General features: G+C 30.9%; 1 protein-coding gene across 7 annotated transcripts in view; it reads left to right on the forward strand.

The window, feature by feature from the left end:
* Positions 1-20,884, forward strand: part of LOC143241091 (uncharacterized) — a 58,883-nt gene that overhangs the window by 8,913 nt on the left and 29,086 nt on the right. For 3 of the 7 annotated variants that reach the window (XM_076484624.1, XM_076484618.1, XM_076484620.1), the window contains exons 4-10: positions 2,609-2,716; positions 4,939-4,992; positions 8,312-8,600; positions 9,635-9,698; positions 12,988-13,063; positions 13,701-13,859; positions 17,015-17,572. In XM_076484624.1, the coding sequence (XP_076340739.1) occupies positions 2,609-2,716; positions 4,939-4,992; positions 8,312-8,600; positions 9,635-9,698; positions 12,988-13,063; positions 13,701-13,859; positions 17,015-17,572 (1,308 nt within the window). The remainder of the gene's footprint in view (positions 1-2,608; positions 2,717-4,938; positions 4,993-8,311; positions 8,601-9,634; positions 9,699-12,987; positions 13,064-13,700; positions 13,860-17,014; positions 17,573-20,884) is intronic. The other 4 variants (XM_076484621.1, XM_076484623.1, XM_076484619.1 and 1 more) reach the window with 3 other exon arrangements.

Genomic DNA, 20,884 nt, shown 5'->3' on the forward strand with positions numbered 1-20,884 from the left:
TTATGATGTTTGAGTCAATTTTATAAGAAATGCTACATTTAATTTTACTCTGTTCTTCACAGTTTCCTATTTTAACTGTTTTTAATGATTTTGATAAGAATTTGGTTTAATCTTTTCAAACTTTCCTGCCATTAGAAGTATAGTTCATTGGTGTAAAATGTCTGGATAGTTATCTGGATTCTTTATCAAATGATTATAAGTGTAATGTCATCATTATCTTTTTTATTATTTATCTTTAGAATAAATGTTTTACTTTTGTTTTACACGTTTCATGCTTAAGGACTTGGATATATTTTAGATATTTTCAGTCATTTTTTAAAGAAAAAAGTTGTGTGAATAAACTGTTAATACGTATATATAATAATCATGAAACTATACAAAAAAAATGAAATTATAATTTTTCTCAGTTGCACTTTTCATTATATAATTGTCAATGACCTTTCTTATAATAATTTTTTCTTAAGCACATATCTAGTATTTTTCAAACTTGTTTGTAATATCAAGTGATTGTGTACATTTTGTCTTAAATATAAATATTATAAACAAATATATTAATTTTAATAGGTTAAGTATTGTTCATAAAGAATATCTAGGTGGGATAATTCAAACCTATTTTATAGCTTGTATGTGATTAAGTTGTTTTCAGTGTAAAATACTTATCCATAATTCTTCATAAATGATGTGTATATGTAATTTACTTGTAAGGTTTATGTAGCCAGAGCCCTTTGGGTTTACTTTTGTAGCTTTTGAGCATACTAGTTAAAACAACCAGCTACTGGCTAGTCAAGCTTGAGATATCACACTGTGACTGGCAGTTTGGTTTGCACTGAAGTTAATGCTTATTTAACCAGTCACTGATGTCAAGCACTTCATTTTTACTTATAAGTTACTCTGGTTCATTTTCACACTTCAAGCCACAAGGTGTAAATTTAATACTTGATTCACAAAAGTTGATGGTCATAAAATATTTAGGTAACAACCAATACAAAGAAAAAATGTTGCATGCTTCCAAGCCATTATGTTATATGCATATAGCAATGTTTACATTGATGTAAGATGCATATATGTATATGCAATCTAACTAAGTAAGATCTGGTACAGTCTGCAATATGTTTCAATTGACATGAAAAAAGTTAAACTCATAATTAAAAATGAGGGTAACTCTTTTTTCACATATTTGATTTGATTAGATTTGATGATTGAAAATCTGAATGCAATTCTCAAAACTTTTATCTGTTTTTATTTTGCAAATGAACTTTGTTAAATTTTACATTTTGTGTTTCTTGTTGTTTTATTTTATTTAAATTACCTAATGTGTTATCTGTAGCACTTAGGACTACTAACAATTTGGTGCCATAATTAAGGCTTCATAATTGCTGATTTTGAAGACTAAATGAAATGGTGAGATTAAAAGGACAAATACAAAAACTCACTATGTAAATGTGAAATGAAAACTCATCATGTAATATGGCCTTGTTAAATTGAAACACAGATGATGTGTAGACTTAAATAAAACCAGATTATGATGAAGTAAACTATATACGTTATACTATGCATTGTATATGGTCAAGGTCTAAAGGATATTATTTGCATAATTTTCCTCTTGTTCTAAAGGCTGTTATCAAATAGCTTTCTCTTTCATATGCTCAGTTCATACAAGAACCATTAGTAAATATATTGATGTATATTGCTAGGATAGGCTTCAACATTTTCTTTAATGTATGTGAAAAATATAAATTCAAGTATTTTAATTAGTTTGTTTGCTTACTGTTAATTTAAAATAACTGAACTGAAATGTGGAGATGTGTTTGTATTTAATGAAATGGAAAAATCAAGTAACTAAGTATAAAAACTGTATGTATTTCTATGCTTCTAAAATTAACCTTTTAGATATGAAGCATTATTTAAAATGTAACAACAAGAAAATGAAAGATTGAAAGAAATTGTGATTAATGCATCTCTTTACTCTGAAGTTATTTGTGTTTTCAGACAAAATATTAAAACAAAGAAAGTTTCCAAGGGTAGATTTTGTCAATGCCTACACATGCTTGTAAATGGAAAATGTCTTAGAGCATGTATATTATGTAGCTTTATGAAATTTATCAAGCTTTTAGTGAACATTACTTGTACTTGATAAATTAGTGACTGCATGAAGATTATATAGTGTCTGTTTAAACTAAATTTAAGCAGAAAGGTAAACTTTTCTCCGTAATACCTAAACGATTGTGACACTTCTTCACCAGAAGTTATAATGCTTAAACTAATTACTGTAATTAATAACATGTCACCTGTTATTGATTATTTGTTGGATACACAGGAAGAAGAATCATTAGAAACTTGTATTTTTTTCTTTATCTTGTTCTGACATTTGATTTTTGTATTTTTGTTTTGTCTCATTTTTGTGTTAGTTTGTGTAACAGTTTAAGTTTAAAAAATTAATAAGAAGCATAATTTGAACTAAACATGGCTTAAGAAGGAATAGAATTATACTGTACAGTGGATTTTTACCCCTAAAGGTATTTATTTTCATGATTAATTTGTTGTTCTGATTGTTGCATCTAAATGTACTAAATATACTGCTCTGAAAAGATCTTGCTCATTTTTTCAGCAGGATGAAGGTCTAGATGATACGCATGATGATCATGATGCTAGTGAAACTGAGAGGTCAGAAAGTGGTGATGAAAGTAAATTAAGTGTTGATGAAGACAAATTAAAGGTTGGTGTATTTATGAATCCTGGTCTATTATTAAGTTTAAACTATTCAAATGTTTAATTAAACAAAAATGAATTCTTGTAACAGTATCACAGGATTGTAAACCTGAGCCTGATCACAGTTCTAAATGTACTTTGGATGTAAAATCATGATAATATTAGTCTAATTGTTCTTAAAGATTTTGTTTACAGTAATTTGTTTTTAATTCACTGATGTACTTTCACATTATCAGTTTACTTAAGCTTCATATATTTGGTTATAAGGTGGAATTATCTTCAGTTGTAACCATTATCAAAAGTGACAAATATGATAACTTAAAGTTATACATCTACTATAATAGAAAAGAAGTTTATATTATAAAATGAAAAATAATGTACACCTACATACAATCAAAGAATAACAACAGCATTTCTATTGACTCATTAATTTGAAACTGGTTTGAAAATTAGCTGATCAGCAGAAGTGGAAACTGCCAGTCAGTCTTACTGGATGCAAAATCTTTGTAAGAGGCAGTTATCTTAGGGCAAACATATTAACCCTGTGAGAATGAAGTTGGTCAATTTGACCATGCCAAGAACAATGATACTATAGATACTATAACTCTGAAATTATTACTTGTAGCTTTATGAAAATTGAAAAGTTTGTTAATAAAGTACTTTTATTAGGTTTGTCAATAAGTTTCCAATATCTTTATTGAGTAACTAAGTGAAGGGTGATTTTCCTGCTGAGAGTGAAAATAATTCTTTTTCATCTGACAGTTTTTATATTTTATTTTTGTAACCATTGGCACCTTCTAAATGAATATCAAAAGCTTATTTTTGGTAAAAAAGTGTATATTTTATTTCTTACTTTCTTTTACTGTAACACTAAATGTAGAGAAGTTATCAATATACAGTGAAATGAAAAGTTGAAAAATATGAAATAAAATGAATAATACCCCTTTTACTCTGCACTTACTGTAGTATCAAACAGAAAGTCTAAGCTGTTTATTTTAACAGTTTCAATCTTTTCTTACTTATTTTTGGTTTTGAGTTTTATTGCTGCACCTTGTGCCCACTAGGGAAGGAACTCATATCAGAAGCACTTAATCACAGTGGAAGCTATTAGTTTTTTCTAGCACTAGTTATACAAACACACATGGAATAGGTCACCTTGTGCAAGTTAGCTGTAGCTAATGTTTGTTAGGCTAATCTGAGAAGTTTATAATTTGTGCATTTTAGTTACTTGTATTGAGAAATATATAAGGATAAAATAACACATAAATAAAAAAAAGTATAGTACTCACTGCATACTTTAGTTGTTACATTTTTACACAAGTAAAAGTTTTAAAATGCTTTTCTCTAGCTCTTCTTGAACCTCACAACTTTGGATGTCCAAAACAAAAGTTCATGTATTTTTTGAATATGCATTTTGAAACACAAAAAGTGTGTCATTCATTACCAAAACTGATATAATTTATTTTCTTTTAACACCCTACGAAAAGTGGGGCCTACTTTTAAGTAAGCTAAAAATAGGTAGAAAAGTAAAAGTTACAGAGCAGAGTATCTACATTAAAATATATATTTCAATAATGTTTGAAAATAAATTGTATGGACAGTTTTATTTAGTTTTATACTTAATTAAAAATAGCACCCTATGTTAAAGGATTTTTTCCATGGGTAATTTTTCTTTCCATAATTACGTATATGTTTATCACAGTATTAAGAGGAGAGTGAACAAATGATAGGCAATGACCATCATGTTCCATATGGATTTTCTAGCAGAAATATAGCAATATATAATTTACCTATTTAAGAAAAATGAGGAGTTTAATATCAAAGATAGATTTAATTAATTTTTAACAGATTACAAAAAGGATAAATGTTTGGAAATTAAAGATAAAGAAGTTGTTTAAAATAATTCACTTTATTTCTTTACTCCACAGTCAAACAAAATACGTTTCTCTAAATATGATACATTAGACATCACATGCTAGTGACTTAAAAGCTGTGTTTAGTTGTCCCTGTTCTTAATGTTAAAAACCAAGCATAGTTAAGTATTAACTTAGGTAGAATTTTAAAGAGGTATTCTAAACATCTTATGTAGTATTTGCAGAACTCTGCACTATGTTGTAAATACTAAATACAGAGTTTTAAAAGGCATTGTTAGCATATATAACATTCCCACTTTAATGTTAATGCCCTTATTACTACATGTATTCTAAAGGAAGCATATTTTGTTTGTAGGCTAAATCTTTGTCGGCAAACCGTAAAAGGAAGTTGGACTTAAAAGATAAAAAGGTAAATGTTAATTGTTACATCACAGCATAATTTGCTTTACATATGTTTATAATGATGAGAGAACTTTGCAAGAAAATTCAACAGAAATTACTTTGAAACTACTCAGGTTTTATAAACCATTTCTAACCAAATAAAATTATTTGCAGTAGCTCAGGCTATTATGTTTATTTGTTACTTATTCAGTAGTAATGCATTTTATGGTGAAATATTTGGTAATGAAATTAGAAAGGATACTTGCTTTTTTAATTAATAAGAATAAATTATTAATTAAGAATATTAAATTATATCACATATTTCTCTAATGTTTGATTTAGTAATTCTTAATTGATTTTTAGTAAATTTCTTCATTGTAGATATTATCACAGAAATTATTTGCATCCTCCACATCGTTTTCAAAATAACTTTTGTTTCAGAGCAATATGTTTATAAAAAAGTATGACATAATTATATTTCCCTTTACAAGAGTTATGCCAAAAATGGCAAATTTAAATTTTACAATGTGTTTTTTAATGCCTTAAATTAAACGAAACACCTATATTTTGTGTGTTTAATTACACAGTTAGACTCGTATGTTACGAAGTATTGCTTAAGAAAATTTGAAAACAGTTGTTTTGTTGTTGTATTTGCTTACTTAACTATTGTGAGCTGAGTTAGAAAACACTTTCTGGGTATTTTATTGTTGTTTAACTGTACTTACCTGTTTCTAAGTCACTCCTTCTGTAAAGAAATCTTCAGATCCACTTGGACTTATGGTATAATATGTTTTAAGAGTACTTGAACTAATATAATTTATTGATTTGGCATTTAAAATACACTGTCAACTAAATCTAGTTTAATTTATTTTATGGAAAATATTTGTTTTTATTTGCAATTTTATTAAAATGCAGTTTTTTTGTTTTTTAAATTATAAAATCTGGTATTTTAAATATTTAGTATGTAGTTTATTGTAAGCTACAATCAGTACATAATAACTGTTGAGATCTATGAGATGGAATTTGTTAAGTGCATTTGGACTTTAAAGAATGGAATAAAATATGTTCTTACAGTTTGCACAATTAGTCAGAGTTGCTAACAAAGTAGAATGTATTATTAAATATTTTTGATTAAATTAAATTAAAAAAAATCATATTAATGTAGTTGTTTAGTGTAGTTATCTCATTTTTATTAAATGGTATATAAAATTATGGAATATTAGTAAAATGACATGTTATTTAGTTCTTAAAGCAAGGAAGAAAAATCATTTATTTCTGTTACCTTATACTTGGACCTGATTTGACTTGGTATTGTACCTGACAAATTACAGAGTAGAAGGTTCAAGATTTATGCCTGCAGTGAGCATAATCTGCATTTTCAGATGTAGTTGTATTATAAAAGTGACAGTCATTACTGTTACTTCATTAATTAAAGCCATGAAGGATAATTAACACTGCCTGCTGATTACTTTCCTTATGGTTATTAGTTCAAAATTGGCAATGACTATGCCTGAACCTTGGAGTCTGTGACTTACTTGTTTGGCCCAAGTACCATATAATTTGCAGCTTACATTTAAAATATGAAGTATTTTCATATTTTAAAATTCAAACACACATTCATCCTTAGTTATACATATGAATGTGGACTTAATTTGAGTCATCCGCAGCAGTATCAAACATTGAGAATTACAGTAGCTGTTGTGATTTTATAAAGAATATAAAAATATGTACATCCTAAAGATGAGTATAAAAAGTTAAGAATTTATGTTGATAAATCTGAAGTTAAATAATATGAGAAGATGAAACTCACTTCATCATATATTTTTCAGTATAATGAGATGAGTTCATGTTGACTGTTTATTCAGTTATATGATGCAAATTACTATACATAATCTTTAATACCATACAGCCAAAGAAAGGGTGTAGTGACATAAAAATAGCATGAAGGATTTGTTTCTGCTGTTATTATGTGGAACACCCACCAGCATACCTATTGTAATACACAATTGCCTTGTTCATGTGTCACCTCAAGTAATGTAGTAATCATTTTGTTACTCCATATTATTGAACTCTGGTTAGCTACATTTTCTGTGACTTGCATGATTTGGAACACATGCTAATGGATAATTAATTAATAATTACTAGTTTCAAAGTTTATTACTAAATCACCACATGCAGCAGTACAGCAACTGGATAATGTAATTTTTCCATTTATTGTATTTTTGTCATGAACTAAGCTCTAATTTTTTAAAGTTGTGTTAAATATAAATCCAATACCCAATAATATAGTCAACTGTAACTTTTCAAAATAATGTGAAAACTTAATTCTTGAGTGCAGATAGCTCATGAAGTATCTTTCTATGAAATTCAACAGCAAACAACATAATTTTTGAACTACTATATGACTCATAAGTGTAAATGTTAATAAAGATTATAATGTGAACATGTGATCTAGACATCATATTGCCTCTTCTGGTTACAGTGGAGTTTCTGTACTCCTTTCAGTAGACAGAATATAGAATCTGCTCTGATATAAGTAATTGTTTTCAAATTTCTAAAGTTTCAGGGAAGAAATAGGTCTGGTTTGAATGTCAGGGAAGAAATAGGTCTGGTTTGAATGTCTTTTGGTTACATGTGATAGATGAATAAATATTTAGCCTTTGTATGTTGATTTGCACAAAGTAATTTTTGGATTTCTCTCATTAAACCATTTGAGTTAAATATAATGGCAAACTTTACAGAATTTCTTTTGTCAACTGATCATAATGCAAAATAGGGAAGAAATTGTGTACTTTTACTACCATTATAGTCAGATACAGCTGTGTATTAATCTGTATGATATCTAACATTCTTGTGATCTTATTGTACATGTATTATGCTGTATATCAAATTTTATTATAATTTGCATTTCATGCAAAGCTCCTACTAAAGGCTGTCTTCCACAGTTCTTGACTCTGAACAGTCACAATGAAAAGAAGTCAGTCCTACCACCCACAATCCATGCTAAAGGTTTTACTGTCACTGTTATAAGGCACTCACAACTTAAAGTGCAAGAATATTTTGTGGCATTGCACAATTTCAAAAAACAGCTTGCTGTCTCTGAAATACAGAACTCTAACACGGCCAACCCAAGCTACATTTCCTAATGTTTTTGACAAATGTCAGTGAACTGTACAAACAAAAAAAATAATTCATTTTTTAAAAATAATTTCTTTTGGTTCTATAGTTGTTATAGTCTTTCTAAAATTTATAAGTTAAATTAAATGAACTATATAAAGTCTAGTGAACTAGTTGAGAAGATGGTCTAGTTAAGTTTGCATTTATAATAATTTGTTTTCTTTTCCTAGAAAAGTAAATGTGAAAAAGATGGTAGGAAGAAAAAAATGTCAAAATCAGAGCCAGAACGAAGTAGAAGCGGCCGAATGATTAAAAGGAAGAAGTTTAGTTCAGATAGTGAGTCAGAAGAGGAGGAGGAACATGATGATGAAGATGAACTAGACACTACAATGGATTCTTTTATTAGAAATGTACCAAATAGAGAATCTTATCTTGAAAATGAAGAACCTCTCTCTCCTCAAGCTGAGAATAAAACAAAACAAGATAAGATGAAAGAAGGTTTTCTAGTGGACAGTCTAGGTAGGTCAGATGATGTAGTTTCTTTATAGATACATATGTTTCTATTATTTAACTGTATTATTGCCACAAAATTCAACTGAAACATGTATTAATCATTTTAGTGATACCCTCTAATGTTTTTCTTTTTGTGATAATATAACATGAAACTTAAAATGTTCATATAATTTGGTTTCTTTTTTTTTTCTATACCTTATTTCAAGCTCAAATGCTTTGGGGAGTTACTGCATAAGAACCTTGTATTGCCTTCTGTTAGGGGAGGGCTATCATTGTATTTCATATTGAACACAAGATTTCTATGTGGGACTTAGCTCGAGGCTAGTGGCACACAAAACATCATAGACAGATGTGTGAGGAATCAAGCCATTGTGTGTGTGAAGGTATCTATCAAAATTGTATTCAACCACAAATAAATAATTAGTCAATTGATGTAGATGGAAATGCATATTCATAACTAACCACTCTCAGTTCTGAAATTTAAATACATTGTTAGATTGTTGATTTAAATACTAACATTTTCTTTACTGTTAAAACTTGTATACTTGAGTATGATTGCACCAGTGATTGTTAAGTTGTACCTATTTTATCAATATTTTTACCTTATTTTAAAAGTTTTAATTTGTACTAAAATCATTTTATTCCGATTTTGAAGATTGCCATTCATGCAGATTGATTCAGTAAAAGTTTTTTTGATTCACAAACAAATCTTTATTAGAAGTACTTTATCAAAAATTCACTTTTTTGTGTTCAACAAATTTTTAATGTCAACTAAAAGCTTGCCATTTTGTGAAAATACTACTAAACAGTAGTATGTATAACTTCACAGATACAGGTATCAGTTGAATAAACTGAGATCATGCATAAAGGGTTAACAAGCTTAACAATTAATTACAAATTTTACTAATTGTTCAGCTCTATTCACAGAGTAAAGGTGCATAATAATTTTGCTTATGATTAAATTTTCTGATTCTCTATACTAAATAATATTGTTATATGCTACACTTAGACACTGCATATTACTTTCAAATCATTTGCAGTAAAGAATTTTGTAAAAGAGAAGAAAGAAGAACCTTCTGATACTGAAAGAAATGCACAAAAAAGGTATTTTTACCTGATTTAATCTTTTTGTTTGGAAACAAATTTAATGTTAAAATCTGAATAAAATAAAAAATAAATTTATTGAAATAAAATGATTTTATATCAAAATGGTAAACACAATTACATATTACTGCTTTTAATGGGAAAAACTGGAAACGTGAAAGCCAGGCTTGAATATCTAGAATAACTAAGACTTCTTGTATGTAAAAGTGTGATTTCAAACATGAAGAATATCATTTTGGTGAGAACTGTATGAAAAATATCAGAAAATGGGAAAATCTATTTGAATGCTTTTAAACTTAAGTTTGTGCACAAAATGCCCAAATGTTTTGTAAGTTGCTTTAATGGTTTTAGCTGTCTTCAGATATCTTTTAATATTAAGCACAAAGATTGATACTTTTTTGTGTACAAATCTATTGAACTCAACAATTCTTCTTAGCAGTAAGAACGTTAATATATATAAGTAATAAACCTCAAAGATTAGTAACAGAATGTTTTTTTTAGAATATATCTAAAGCTCTTACTTGTAAAAGTAATCCTGAATTATATTTTAATGTATTCTTTTGAGTTTAATTCTTTATTCTGTGATGCATCCTGACATTAGTGAAGCTTAACTTCAAGCTTTCTGCTTGCTATATATAGTACATAGTAGTTATTTAAGGCTTATTTTGAAATTATTAGATTATCTAAATTTAATTCAAATATTTATTGAATATATACATTTTATAGCTTTTGTTAATTTCTGACAAGGTACCTTAGTTCCACTCACTTACATAGCTATTCTCCTTCAGTTTTACCTTGTATTTGCAAAGCCTTTCATTTTCTTGCACTTCTTGATTCACATGGCTTAAATGATTCTCACGGACAAACCTCCACCATTAGAAGCACCAAACATCCATGTTGAATCCCTCTATAGTATCCTACCTGCCACTTCTTGTTTGACAGTACTCATGTTTAGACGTTTAATTTGTGCTGTCTTCAAGTGTTTTTGTTTTTTTCAGTCTTCATGTTGATTTATTATTCAATAATACAAATTTATAACTTATTCTGAAGTAGAATTATTTTACATTTCTACTGAGTTACAAATTTTTTATACATTTTATGTCTTTCTACTAATACAGTTGGGTTTGGTAATTCATTATGAATTATGAAGTTCAAATTACCACTTTGGAGGTTATACCCTCTAACAGCACATTTATATAGGCTTCAGTTGGTGGAGACTATAGAATTATTTGCAATTACTTGTTGAGAGATTGATTGTTATTTCAACCACCACTCTGCTTGTGGTGTTGCCCATTAATAAAAGAGCAAACCTGTGTTTGGGACAGTGAAGCATTTGACAGCCTTCTCTCTCACCTGCAGGATCAAGTAGGTCTCGTACAGTTTTGTGGACATGATTTCACAGGTATATTTGGTTTTATTCCTTTACCCAATTTCCTATTATCCTCTCCTTTCCTTCTTGCATGATACACCTCAGTATTTTTTATTTCTCCTTTTCCCTGATATTGAGGTTCATGCTGAGTATTTTCCGTTTGTTATGTAATGGTGCTAACAAGTCTTGTTCTCTATGGGCTTCAGACCAGTTTGCTTCAGCCAGCTGTCAGGCAGATTTTCATTCCTTGATTCTCAGCACCTTGAATAAGTTTTATCTGTTTGGGGGATGTACCCTTATTATCCTGTTCATTTATTCCATGCCCAATTTTCGTGCCTTCATCTTAACATCATGTCCATCCGATGGTACTTGTCCACTATTCACCTCATCTATGAAGTGATATGCTGTAATCCAAAGAGTTTTTCAGGAATAAGTTTCCTCAACTTACATCTAACTTGAGACTTTTGTCAGCTTCGGCTCTTTCTTTGCACTCATGGCTCCACTCTTGTTGGGATCTTTTAGGGAGAGATGTGGTATTGTCTCAAATTCATTTACCACCTGCTTATCTTATGAACTTATACTTAGTCTCTTTCCTCAATAAGTCAGTATTTAGAGATCTTTCAGCATCTTTGGAATCCAAATTGTAATCAGTAAGATAACAACTGACTTTTTCCTTGTTGGTAAATTGCTTGTCTCTCTGTGAACCTTGACCATCCCCTGAGTTCTTAAGATTTTACAGCAGATTCATGTTATTTCTTTCCTCTCCTCATTACCTCTAATACCCATTTTCTTTTCATTGTTTGAGATCCTATCACAAGTCCATATCTGTTTGATGCTGTACAGGATCTTCTCTCTCAGAATGCCATCAAACCTGTCCTTCATACTTCTCCAGGTGGGTATGGTCTGATTGATTTGAATGGGTCATAGCACATTACAGTGACATTTTTCTTGTCTCTATTTGTCCAGAGATCAGGTTTGCAGTTCAATTTATGTATATATGATATATCACTCCACTTCACTCATATGTGCCCTGTTTGTGGATCACTAGTAGGATTGCTTCCTCTGGTCAGCTGAACTTGAGGTGATGATGGTATGATCCTCTTTTCTACTCCCCACTTAGTTATTAGTTACCAGTATTTGATTTTTGGATTACAGCTAAGTTACCAAGAGTATGATTTGCATCCTACCCCACATGGGTGTTGGTTCCTCACAGTCAAGTTTTGGACACAGTTGACTTGCTGTGTACAGTCTATCATACCGTGGCCACTCTACACCTTGAGACACATATCTGAATTTTCCAACATTCTGTTCTTAAGGATAATGGAAATTATTACATATTGTTGCTCAGATCACTCTCCAACTTGTGTTTTCTCTCATTAGGATGTGGTCTTCACAGTTTTATGCCCAGATCTGCCACACATTTTTCACGTGTGAAGGAAAAGTTTACCTGATACTGAAGTGGTGTGGTTTCCCACATATATTTCTCCTATTAGAGGGTTCCCTCATTACCTTTTACTTTCTTTCTTGCACTGGGTCTCTCCATCTATTTATTGTGGAATTCTAGTTATGTATGTGAGCAGAAATAAGTACCTATCAGAAATGCATTTTCAATATAGAAAAATTATAGCTTCTAAGTATTTCAATTCTTAAAATCCTCTTGTATATATATGCAAAATTATATGCAGATATATAAATTTTTAAATGATTTAGTGACTAGTATAAACATCTAATAAATTTAAGTGTGTTAAGAATAATTGATACTTTTATCTTTAGATAAGCACAAAAAATGTGATTTTTGATTATTGAGTGAAATACATCATGTCACAATATTTCAACATTTCTATGAAGTAGCTCACTGAATGTAAACCTAAGTTTGAGATCATTAACATGATTTAACTATTTTTTTGCATGTTCATGCAGCAATGAAAAAAAATCTGAGAAACAAGTATCAGACACCTCATTAAAAAGCAAAGATGAAGATAAAGAAGTTACAGAGGTGAATAGTCTAAAATGCAACATATTTCAACCAAAATGTTTTGGCAATTTGGGTTGAAGTATTCAAAATTTATAGAAATTAATTTCTGGAATTTTCAGATTGTACTTAGTTATTTCACATTTAAAATATTTTAATTTATATATTCTGTCATTTATTTTTATATGAGGATAACATAAAACTTCCATCTTTAAGATGCAACAGGTTTTAGCAGACAACTTTTCTTAGTTTTATTGCAAATAATTCATTTTTAAGGGACATATCTGATGATGAGGTCTCACAAAAATAGATAAAAAATTCTTACTGATTTGATAATGTTCTTTTAAATTGGGACATACAGCTAAATGTTCTTCAGTCTTGACAAAGTAAATAAATTGTCATTGATTTTGGTGTAGGGAGATCTTAATTCAGAAATTAACCTATTCTCAAAACCTTAGCCTGAGAAGCAGCTCTGTAATTTGATGTCATAATTGAAATTTTGCTAGCAGATGTTTTCATGTTAACTATTTCTTCACTTAATAAATAATAGACTCATCAGCTGTTGTTAGGGGTTTTTGATATCATGTTGCTTAGCCAGTATTAGAAATGATGCCTTTGGTTGATTCTCACTGTAGCTATATCTTTCTTTTTGATATGATAGAAATTCAAGAGAAAAAGACGAGAAAATCAAGAAGAAGACAAGTTGATAAAGTCCAAACTAATTAAATCCTGTAAAGCTGAACCAAAATCATTGGAAAATGATTTAAATACATCACTGAAAAAGGATGCTGATGATAGCATTAATGAAAGTACTGTAGAGGTATGTTCTTCCTCAAGATAATTGTAACAGTTTCTGATATACAATGTGATATTGTTTAGACTTGTATCAGTTTCTACAGTAAATTAGGAAACTTTAAATAATGTAAGGAAGTGATAATCTTATAGAATCTGGAAGGTGTAGGATTTCAGTATTAGGATTATTTTTCATGTTAAAAAACAAAAGCTGGTTTATTTTGTTTCAGAAAAATTGTAATTAATGTCCCTGTATGTAAAGTACCAAAGGATAAAATGAACGGAAATTCTTAGATTATAAAATAATTAACAGCTTAAAACTAAATTTGTTCATTAATTTTTATGATTGAATAAAAAAATCAAGCCAGCTCAAAAACAGATTGAAAGGAAAACAAGACTTGCAATCATATAATTTCTGATACATGATAAACATAGTTACTACTTAATAACATAAAACATAATATACTTAAATATAATAAAGACCATTTTTATTTTGATGAGAGTAATATAGAGTAAATAAAACATAATAGTGTTTTGCTTTAGTTAAAGTATATATTGATGCCATCTTTGTAGTTGACCTTTCTGTTTAAAACAACCTTTATGTTTTTTACTCAAATGTTATTGTTTAGAGTATCTATCTAATTCAGTGATTCTCAACCTGTGTACCGCGGTGTTTTTGAAACACATTCCACTTTCTTGGGATTTTACAAGCAAGTCAAACACATCAGTTAATAAAAGCTACTATAGAGACACTCTGAAACTTTCCAAAACATTGAACAGTTTTCATTGAACTCGAGCACTGAGAAGTTCATACTTAAATTTCATTCTTGACTGCAACAGTTCGACTGTTAGTTTAATTGTGGTGCAACAAGCTCTTTGTATGTCATAAATGATGCATCAAACAATCAAACTTCTTTCTGGAACACGTTCTCGTTCTGCAGTAAGCTACAGCCACTACATTGTAGGTAGGAATTTTATATCAACTCCAGAACTTCATGCTTGTTGTGTATGAAATAGCTTTATCATTTATCCATGGAAAAATATTTAAGTAAATCTGGTGCTACAAAGGAGAATGTATTGAATCAAACGAAAGTACAGAAACGAATACATCGAATACGGTTTTATTACTTTGGAATTGGAACATTCTCAATTACCATTCTGCCTACCCTGCAGTGCAGCTTTATCGAACGAGGCACTTGTTCCTAGCAAACTGAAGAAACACTTGGAAACAAAACATTCAGCTGTGAAGGATAAACCAAAAGAATACTTTGAGAATTTTGCAGCTCAACAACATGAACAATCAAGGAAACTTGTGAACTATATGAAGCTGCCCAAAAAAGGATTGATTGCAAGTTACAAGGTTGCTCAATTGTTGGCAAAACACAAGAAAGCACAATTGGAGGCCAAATTAGTCATTGTGCCAGCATTAGCAATCATTGTTGAAACTATGCTTGGAACGGATGCTGCCAAAAAGGTTAAGCAAGTTCCATGTATGCAAAAACAGCATGTTTTGGTTGAGAAAATATTTTACGTAGAAGAGAGAACACCATTTCAGCCTTCTATGTAAAATATTTTCTCAACCCAAACAAGCTGTTTTTCCATACATATTTCTCTACAAGTGGGTTTTCTCGACATCACTGATTAAGCAAGTTCCACTGTCCAATGACACAATTTCGTGCAGAATTGTAGACTTGTCATTGGATTTGAAGGATCAAGTTTGCGAACACTTTGAAGTTCCTGAAGATGAATTGTCTTTACTATGGTCTCTTCAAGTTGATGAATCTACTGACGTTAGTGGAAAAGCTCAAGTTCTGGCTTTTGTTTGATTCATAAAAGATGGAAAAATTGTAAACGAATACTTATTTTGCAAAGGTTTAAAAAATACAGCGAAAGGCCAAGACTTTTTTGAGTTGGTGAATGAAAACATTTTGCTCTTCAAATTACTTTGGAATAACTGTGTCAGCGTTTGCACAGATGGCTGTCCTTCAATCCAAGGGAAAAAGAAGGGATTCGTCACTCTGGTGCACCAACAAAATCCAAACATAAGGATTGGTCACTGCATGATTCACAGAGAGGCGCTTGCCTCCAAATTTTTACCGAAAGATTTGCAGTCTGTTATGAATCAAGTTATTGAAGTGTTGAATTTCATCAAGTCTCGGCCACTTCAATCTCGACTTTTGTCTCTTCTCTGTGAGGCGATGGATTCAGACTACAAAAAACTACTGTATCCCACTTAAGTTCAATGGCTCTCGAAAAGAAAGGTGTTAAAGCATCTTGTCCAACAAAAAACTGAAGTAATTTCTTTCTTGGAGGTTGAGGTTTGGAATTTTCTTTTTATGATGAGATCTGGTGGCTGAAGGTTCAATTTCTCTCCAACTTGTTTGACAAATTAAATTCTCTAAACTTAAGTCTCCAAGGTCCATCTGAAAACATTATTACTGTAATGTCCAAAATGAAGGCCTTCAATGAAAAGGTGACGCTGTGGAAGAATAAGATCTCGAAGGGAGTCCTTGATTGTTTTCCTTCTGTTAATGAACATCCATCAGAGAAGAAAATTGTCCCTCAAATTTTGAACACATTAAGTGACCTACAGTCCGCACTAAAATATTACTTCCCATCACTTGCTGTCGACAAATATAACTGGGTGACCTATCCAATTTGAAATCAACGAGACATCAAATCTTACAACTGAGTAGGAAGAACAGCTCATTGATTTATGAAATGACAAATTTTATCAATCATTGTTTCCCAGAAAGAGCTTGGATGAGTTTTGGATCTCCTTTAAAAATTTATATCCTGCAATCATTTCAAAAGCAGTTGAAGTTCTGCTTTTATTTGCATCTTCGTGGTTTTGTGAAATTGGATTTTCAGCATTGACTGAAATTAAAGCCAGAAAGAGAGAAAGAATTTTTTTTTTCTCTAGAAACACAAGACACATGCCAGTATTGATTTGTCAAGTAAGCTGAAAGTGTGAATGATACTTTGAAAACAGATTCCTAAAAGTTAATCCAAAGTGTTGCAATTTGGGTTCTAAATTCTATTTTAATGTATAGTTAAACTATTTTTTTATATACAGTATTTATCTCATTGGAAAAACTGGAGAATGCTTTATCTTGTAGCAAGTATTTCCATGAATACCTTTTATTAAACCTGTTTTTTTTTCTGTTTTTTCTTTCAAATTAGACAGAAGCAACTGTTAGATTAAAAGAGACCAAAAAAACCATCACAAGACCAGATTCACCCAAATTTAATAGAAAAGGCAAATTTTTCAAGAACCAACATGAAAAACCAACAGAGAAACTAGATAATAAAGAGGAGTCTGTAAATAAACAACATACAAATGTAGAAAGCAAAAATATCACTAAATATGAAACAAGAGCAAAAGATAAAAACCACTCAGAAATAAAAGTTAGAGAAAGCACAAGGGTCAAAGATAAATTGATAGTCAAGGATTCTCTAGAATCCCAAATCAAAAACATTTCCCGACAGGAAACAAGAGTAAAAGAAAAGTCCCCAAATAAACTTACTTCAGAGATAAGAAACAAAGATAAGTCAAGCCAGGATACAAAATCAAAAGAGAAATCTATAATTAAACATCCTCCAGAAGGAAACAACAGTTCAAGAAAGGAAGTAAAAGACAAATCAGTAAATAATCCTCATGCGAAAACTGAAAGTAAAGATATTTCAAGATATGAAACCAGAGCAAAAGAACAAGAAAAAACTGAAAGTTTAAAGGATAAAGTGAGTTTCAAAAATTTCTAGATTTATATTTATAATGAGATTTGTGCCTCTTTGTTTATTATGAAAAGATATCATGAGCATTACATATTCAACTCTGAGATACTACGTAACTGCATATATTTTTATTAGAACTTTGAATGCCATGTTGAATGTAGCTGAAATATAGAAAATGTAAATAATAGAATACATAGGCTTTCATTTACGACTTATAAGAAAGCAATATGCATTGATTATTATGTAATCAAATAATGCTTCAGTTAAGTAACATAACAACTTTCGATAAGGTTGATTATAAAAAATAATTCAAATAAAATACCCAATAAATAATTAAAATATTGTTGAAAATTATATAGTGTTATTTTGCACTTTTCACAAATTATCATTTGTGGGTGTTAACTTTTCTTATAAATCTTTATAAAGTTAAACAGAAAACAGTATGTAACACAAATTTTGTTCCTGGATAGTATGTGTTATTTCTTAATTGCTTATGTTGTAAAAGTACAGAAAATGGCCATTATTCCCTTCAAACTTTGCTTTTGTGACCTGGATAATGAAATGTAGAAATTAACCTATTTTCTATGTGTAAAAAATGGCAAATTTGCACATTTTCAATTACATAAGGTTTGAATCAAACAACATATGAATCAAGATTTGCACATATTTATACTAAAGTTATATGAAAATGTTTAGAAGTGAGTAGTTTCTCGAGATTTGTGACTACTGTAAATCACTTTCACGTATCAGCCCCCAAATATAGTCTCCCCTTATGTTTTCGTTATACGCTCCTTGGTAGCGGCATTCAATGTCCAGTATATCTTGGTGGAAGCACTCGCCTTGCTCCACTGAGTATGCTCCCATGTACTCCTTGAATTTATCAAAATGGACTTCAAGGATATGGACTTTCAGAGACATCCTGCATCCCATTTTGCCATAGTTCTTCACCAGAGCCTCAACTAGTTCAACATAATTTTCGGCCTTGTGATTGCTCAAGAAGGCCTGAACCACTGTGATAAAGCTGCCCCAAGCTTTTCTTTCCTTCTTACTGAGCTTTTTGTGGGGAATTCTGTGCACTCCAGGATCTTCTTTATTTGTGGTCCAGTGAAGACACCAGCTTTGACCTTTGCCTCAGACAGCTTAGGTGAGAAGTCTTGAAGGTACTTTGAAGGTTGCAGACTCTATGTCAAGAGTTGTGATAAATTATTTCATAAAACCCAATTTTATGTGCAATGGTGGGAACAACACCTTCTGGAGGTTCACTAGTGGTTCACACTTGACATTGTGCATCCTCACAAAGAACTCAGTCTGTTGTGGCTAGTGTTTCCTGTTGTAGTGCACTGCAGTGTTCCTGCTATCCCAAAGGCAAATATAGAAAAATTTGGTGACGCCTCCTTGGAGACCAATCAGGAATGCCACCATTTTGAAGTCTCTGATAACCCCCGAACCATACTTTTCATACTTCAAGGCTTGTAGCAAGGTCTTGACGCTGTAGTATTCCTCTTTGAGGTGCACTGAATGAGCCAGGGGAAGAGACGGATACTTATTTCCTGTTATGGAGCAGCACAGCTTTGAGGCTTCTGGATGAGCTGTCAATGAAGAGGTGCCACTCATTTGGGTTACAAGAAATTCCAATTGTTTAGCATAGACTGGTATCATTGTGGCAGAAACAGAACCCATCTTGACGAGTGAAGAAGCTTGAAAAATGTCAATGACACTTCCTCTAACTTGCAATTTGCACACTATCATCGAACAAGTCCCACTCCATGAGCCTAGATGTCAAAAGCTTGGCATTCAACTTTGTTAGACCAAGATCTCTGATCAAATCATTGAGGTCTCTTTGGTTGGGATAGCACGGGTTTCTCTCACTGGCTGCACTTCTGAAAATGTAACCTGGATCTTCAACGTCTACCTCCTCTTCTGATTTGCTGCTCTCTTCTGAGGATGGCTGCTTTCTCTCTGGTGGGGAGTGGGTACAGGGTGCTAAGGGAAGTGTGACAATGGGGCAATGGATGATGGAAGGTCTGGATACATGATAGCAGATGCATTCTTGCCAGCCCAATGTTTGGAAGGGTCTACCATGCAGAAGTAACAATTGTTTGAGTGGTCAGTGGGTTCGTACCAAATTCTTGGAATAATGAACTTCATGGCTCTCTTTTCCTCTCTGTACCATCCTGCAAAAGAGCAAAGTAAAGTTATTGTGAAGAATAAATTTAGTTCATCCACAACTAATGTGTAAGAAGTTCATGCAAAATATTTTATATGTGATATTTTTTCTGTACTACTGGAAATTTTAAAAGGTGTAAAATTTGTATAATATAAAATCTTAATATTCAAGTGAGCAAAATTTGTCCATCTTACCTGCTAGGATTTTTTTGCAGTGCTCGCAGGTAAAATGAGGTGTCCGGGGTTTGTCTTGATCCCTGACAGGCATGTCAAAATATGGCAAGGAATGCAAGCTTCACACATTTTAGCAGATGCTGTCACAGAGTACTTTTTCACTCTTGTGTTGATAAATTGGCCACATACATAGCAGAATTCGTCTGGAGAATGCTTGCAGCTTCCTGATACTAACCCTGATAAAATCAGATAGGTCTATGTGTTCACTTAGGCACTAGAACTAAACTGAAGTGGTGAGCCCCTGTATACATATTACTATGGACAGTTCTAGAAAATTGTGAAAGGTTCTTGAAAATTTTTGCAAGTTCTACAACATTTTAGAAAATTCTTGTAAGTTTGAGAAAATTTTCTATCAGCTACTCAGTACTGAATCTACCTGGAATGTTCTGGAAAAATGGGTAAATTTGAAAATTTTATTACCCAGGTCACAAAAGCAAAGTTTGAAGAGAAAAAATAGGTCTTTTCCATTTACTCTAGGCATAAGCAATTGGGAAATAACACTTTCTGCCCAGGAACAAGAAGAAGTAAAAATTTTGTTACATAGTGCTATCACTCATGGTGAATAGAGTTCTAGGAAGAGAAATTCACATTGAAAACTTAAATGTAATGTGTATTATTCATATTCTTACAAATTGTTATGTTTCTTAAGATAACTGTACTTCTGTACACCTGATTAAATTTTTTATATGTGAAAGAAGCAGATGTCCTGTTCATGTTCTGGAATGTAATTTACAGGAGAAATGAATTAAACTATCTTGATATATAAGCATAATAAAATCAAAAGCTTATCAAAATTGATAAGATAGAAAAGAATTTAGGAGTTTCATCAATAGTTAAGCATACTTTATACAATATTTAAGAGATAACAATATTTTTATAATTTTGGTTAGAATTTTTTTTTTAATTATGCTGTGACCT

Source organism: Tachypleus tridentatus, chromosome 13 (assembly GCF_004210375.1).
Source record: "Tachypleus tridentatus isolate NWPU-2018 chromosome 13, ASM421037v1, whole genome shotgun sequence".
Lineage (NCBI taxonomy): Eukaryota > Metazoa > Arthropoda > Merostomata > Xiphosura > Limulidae > Tachypleus > Tachypleus tridentatus.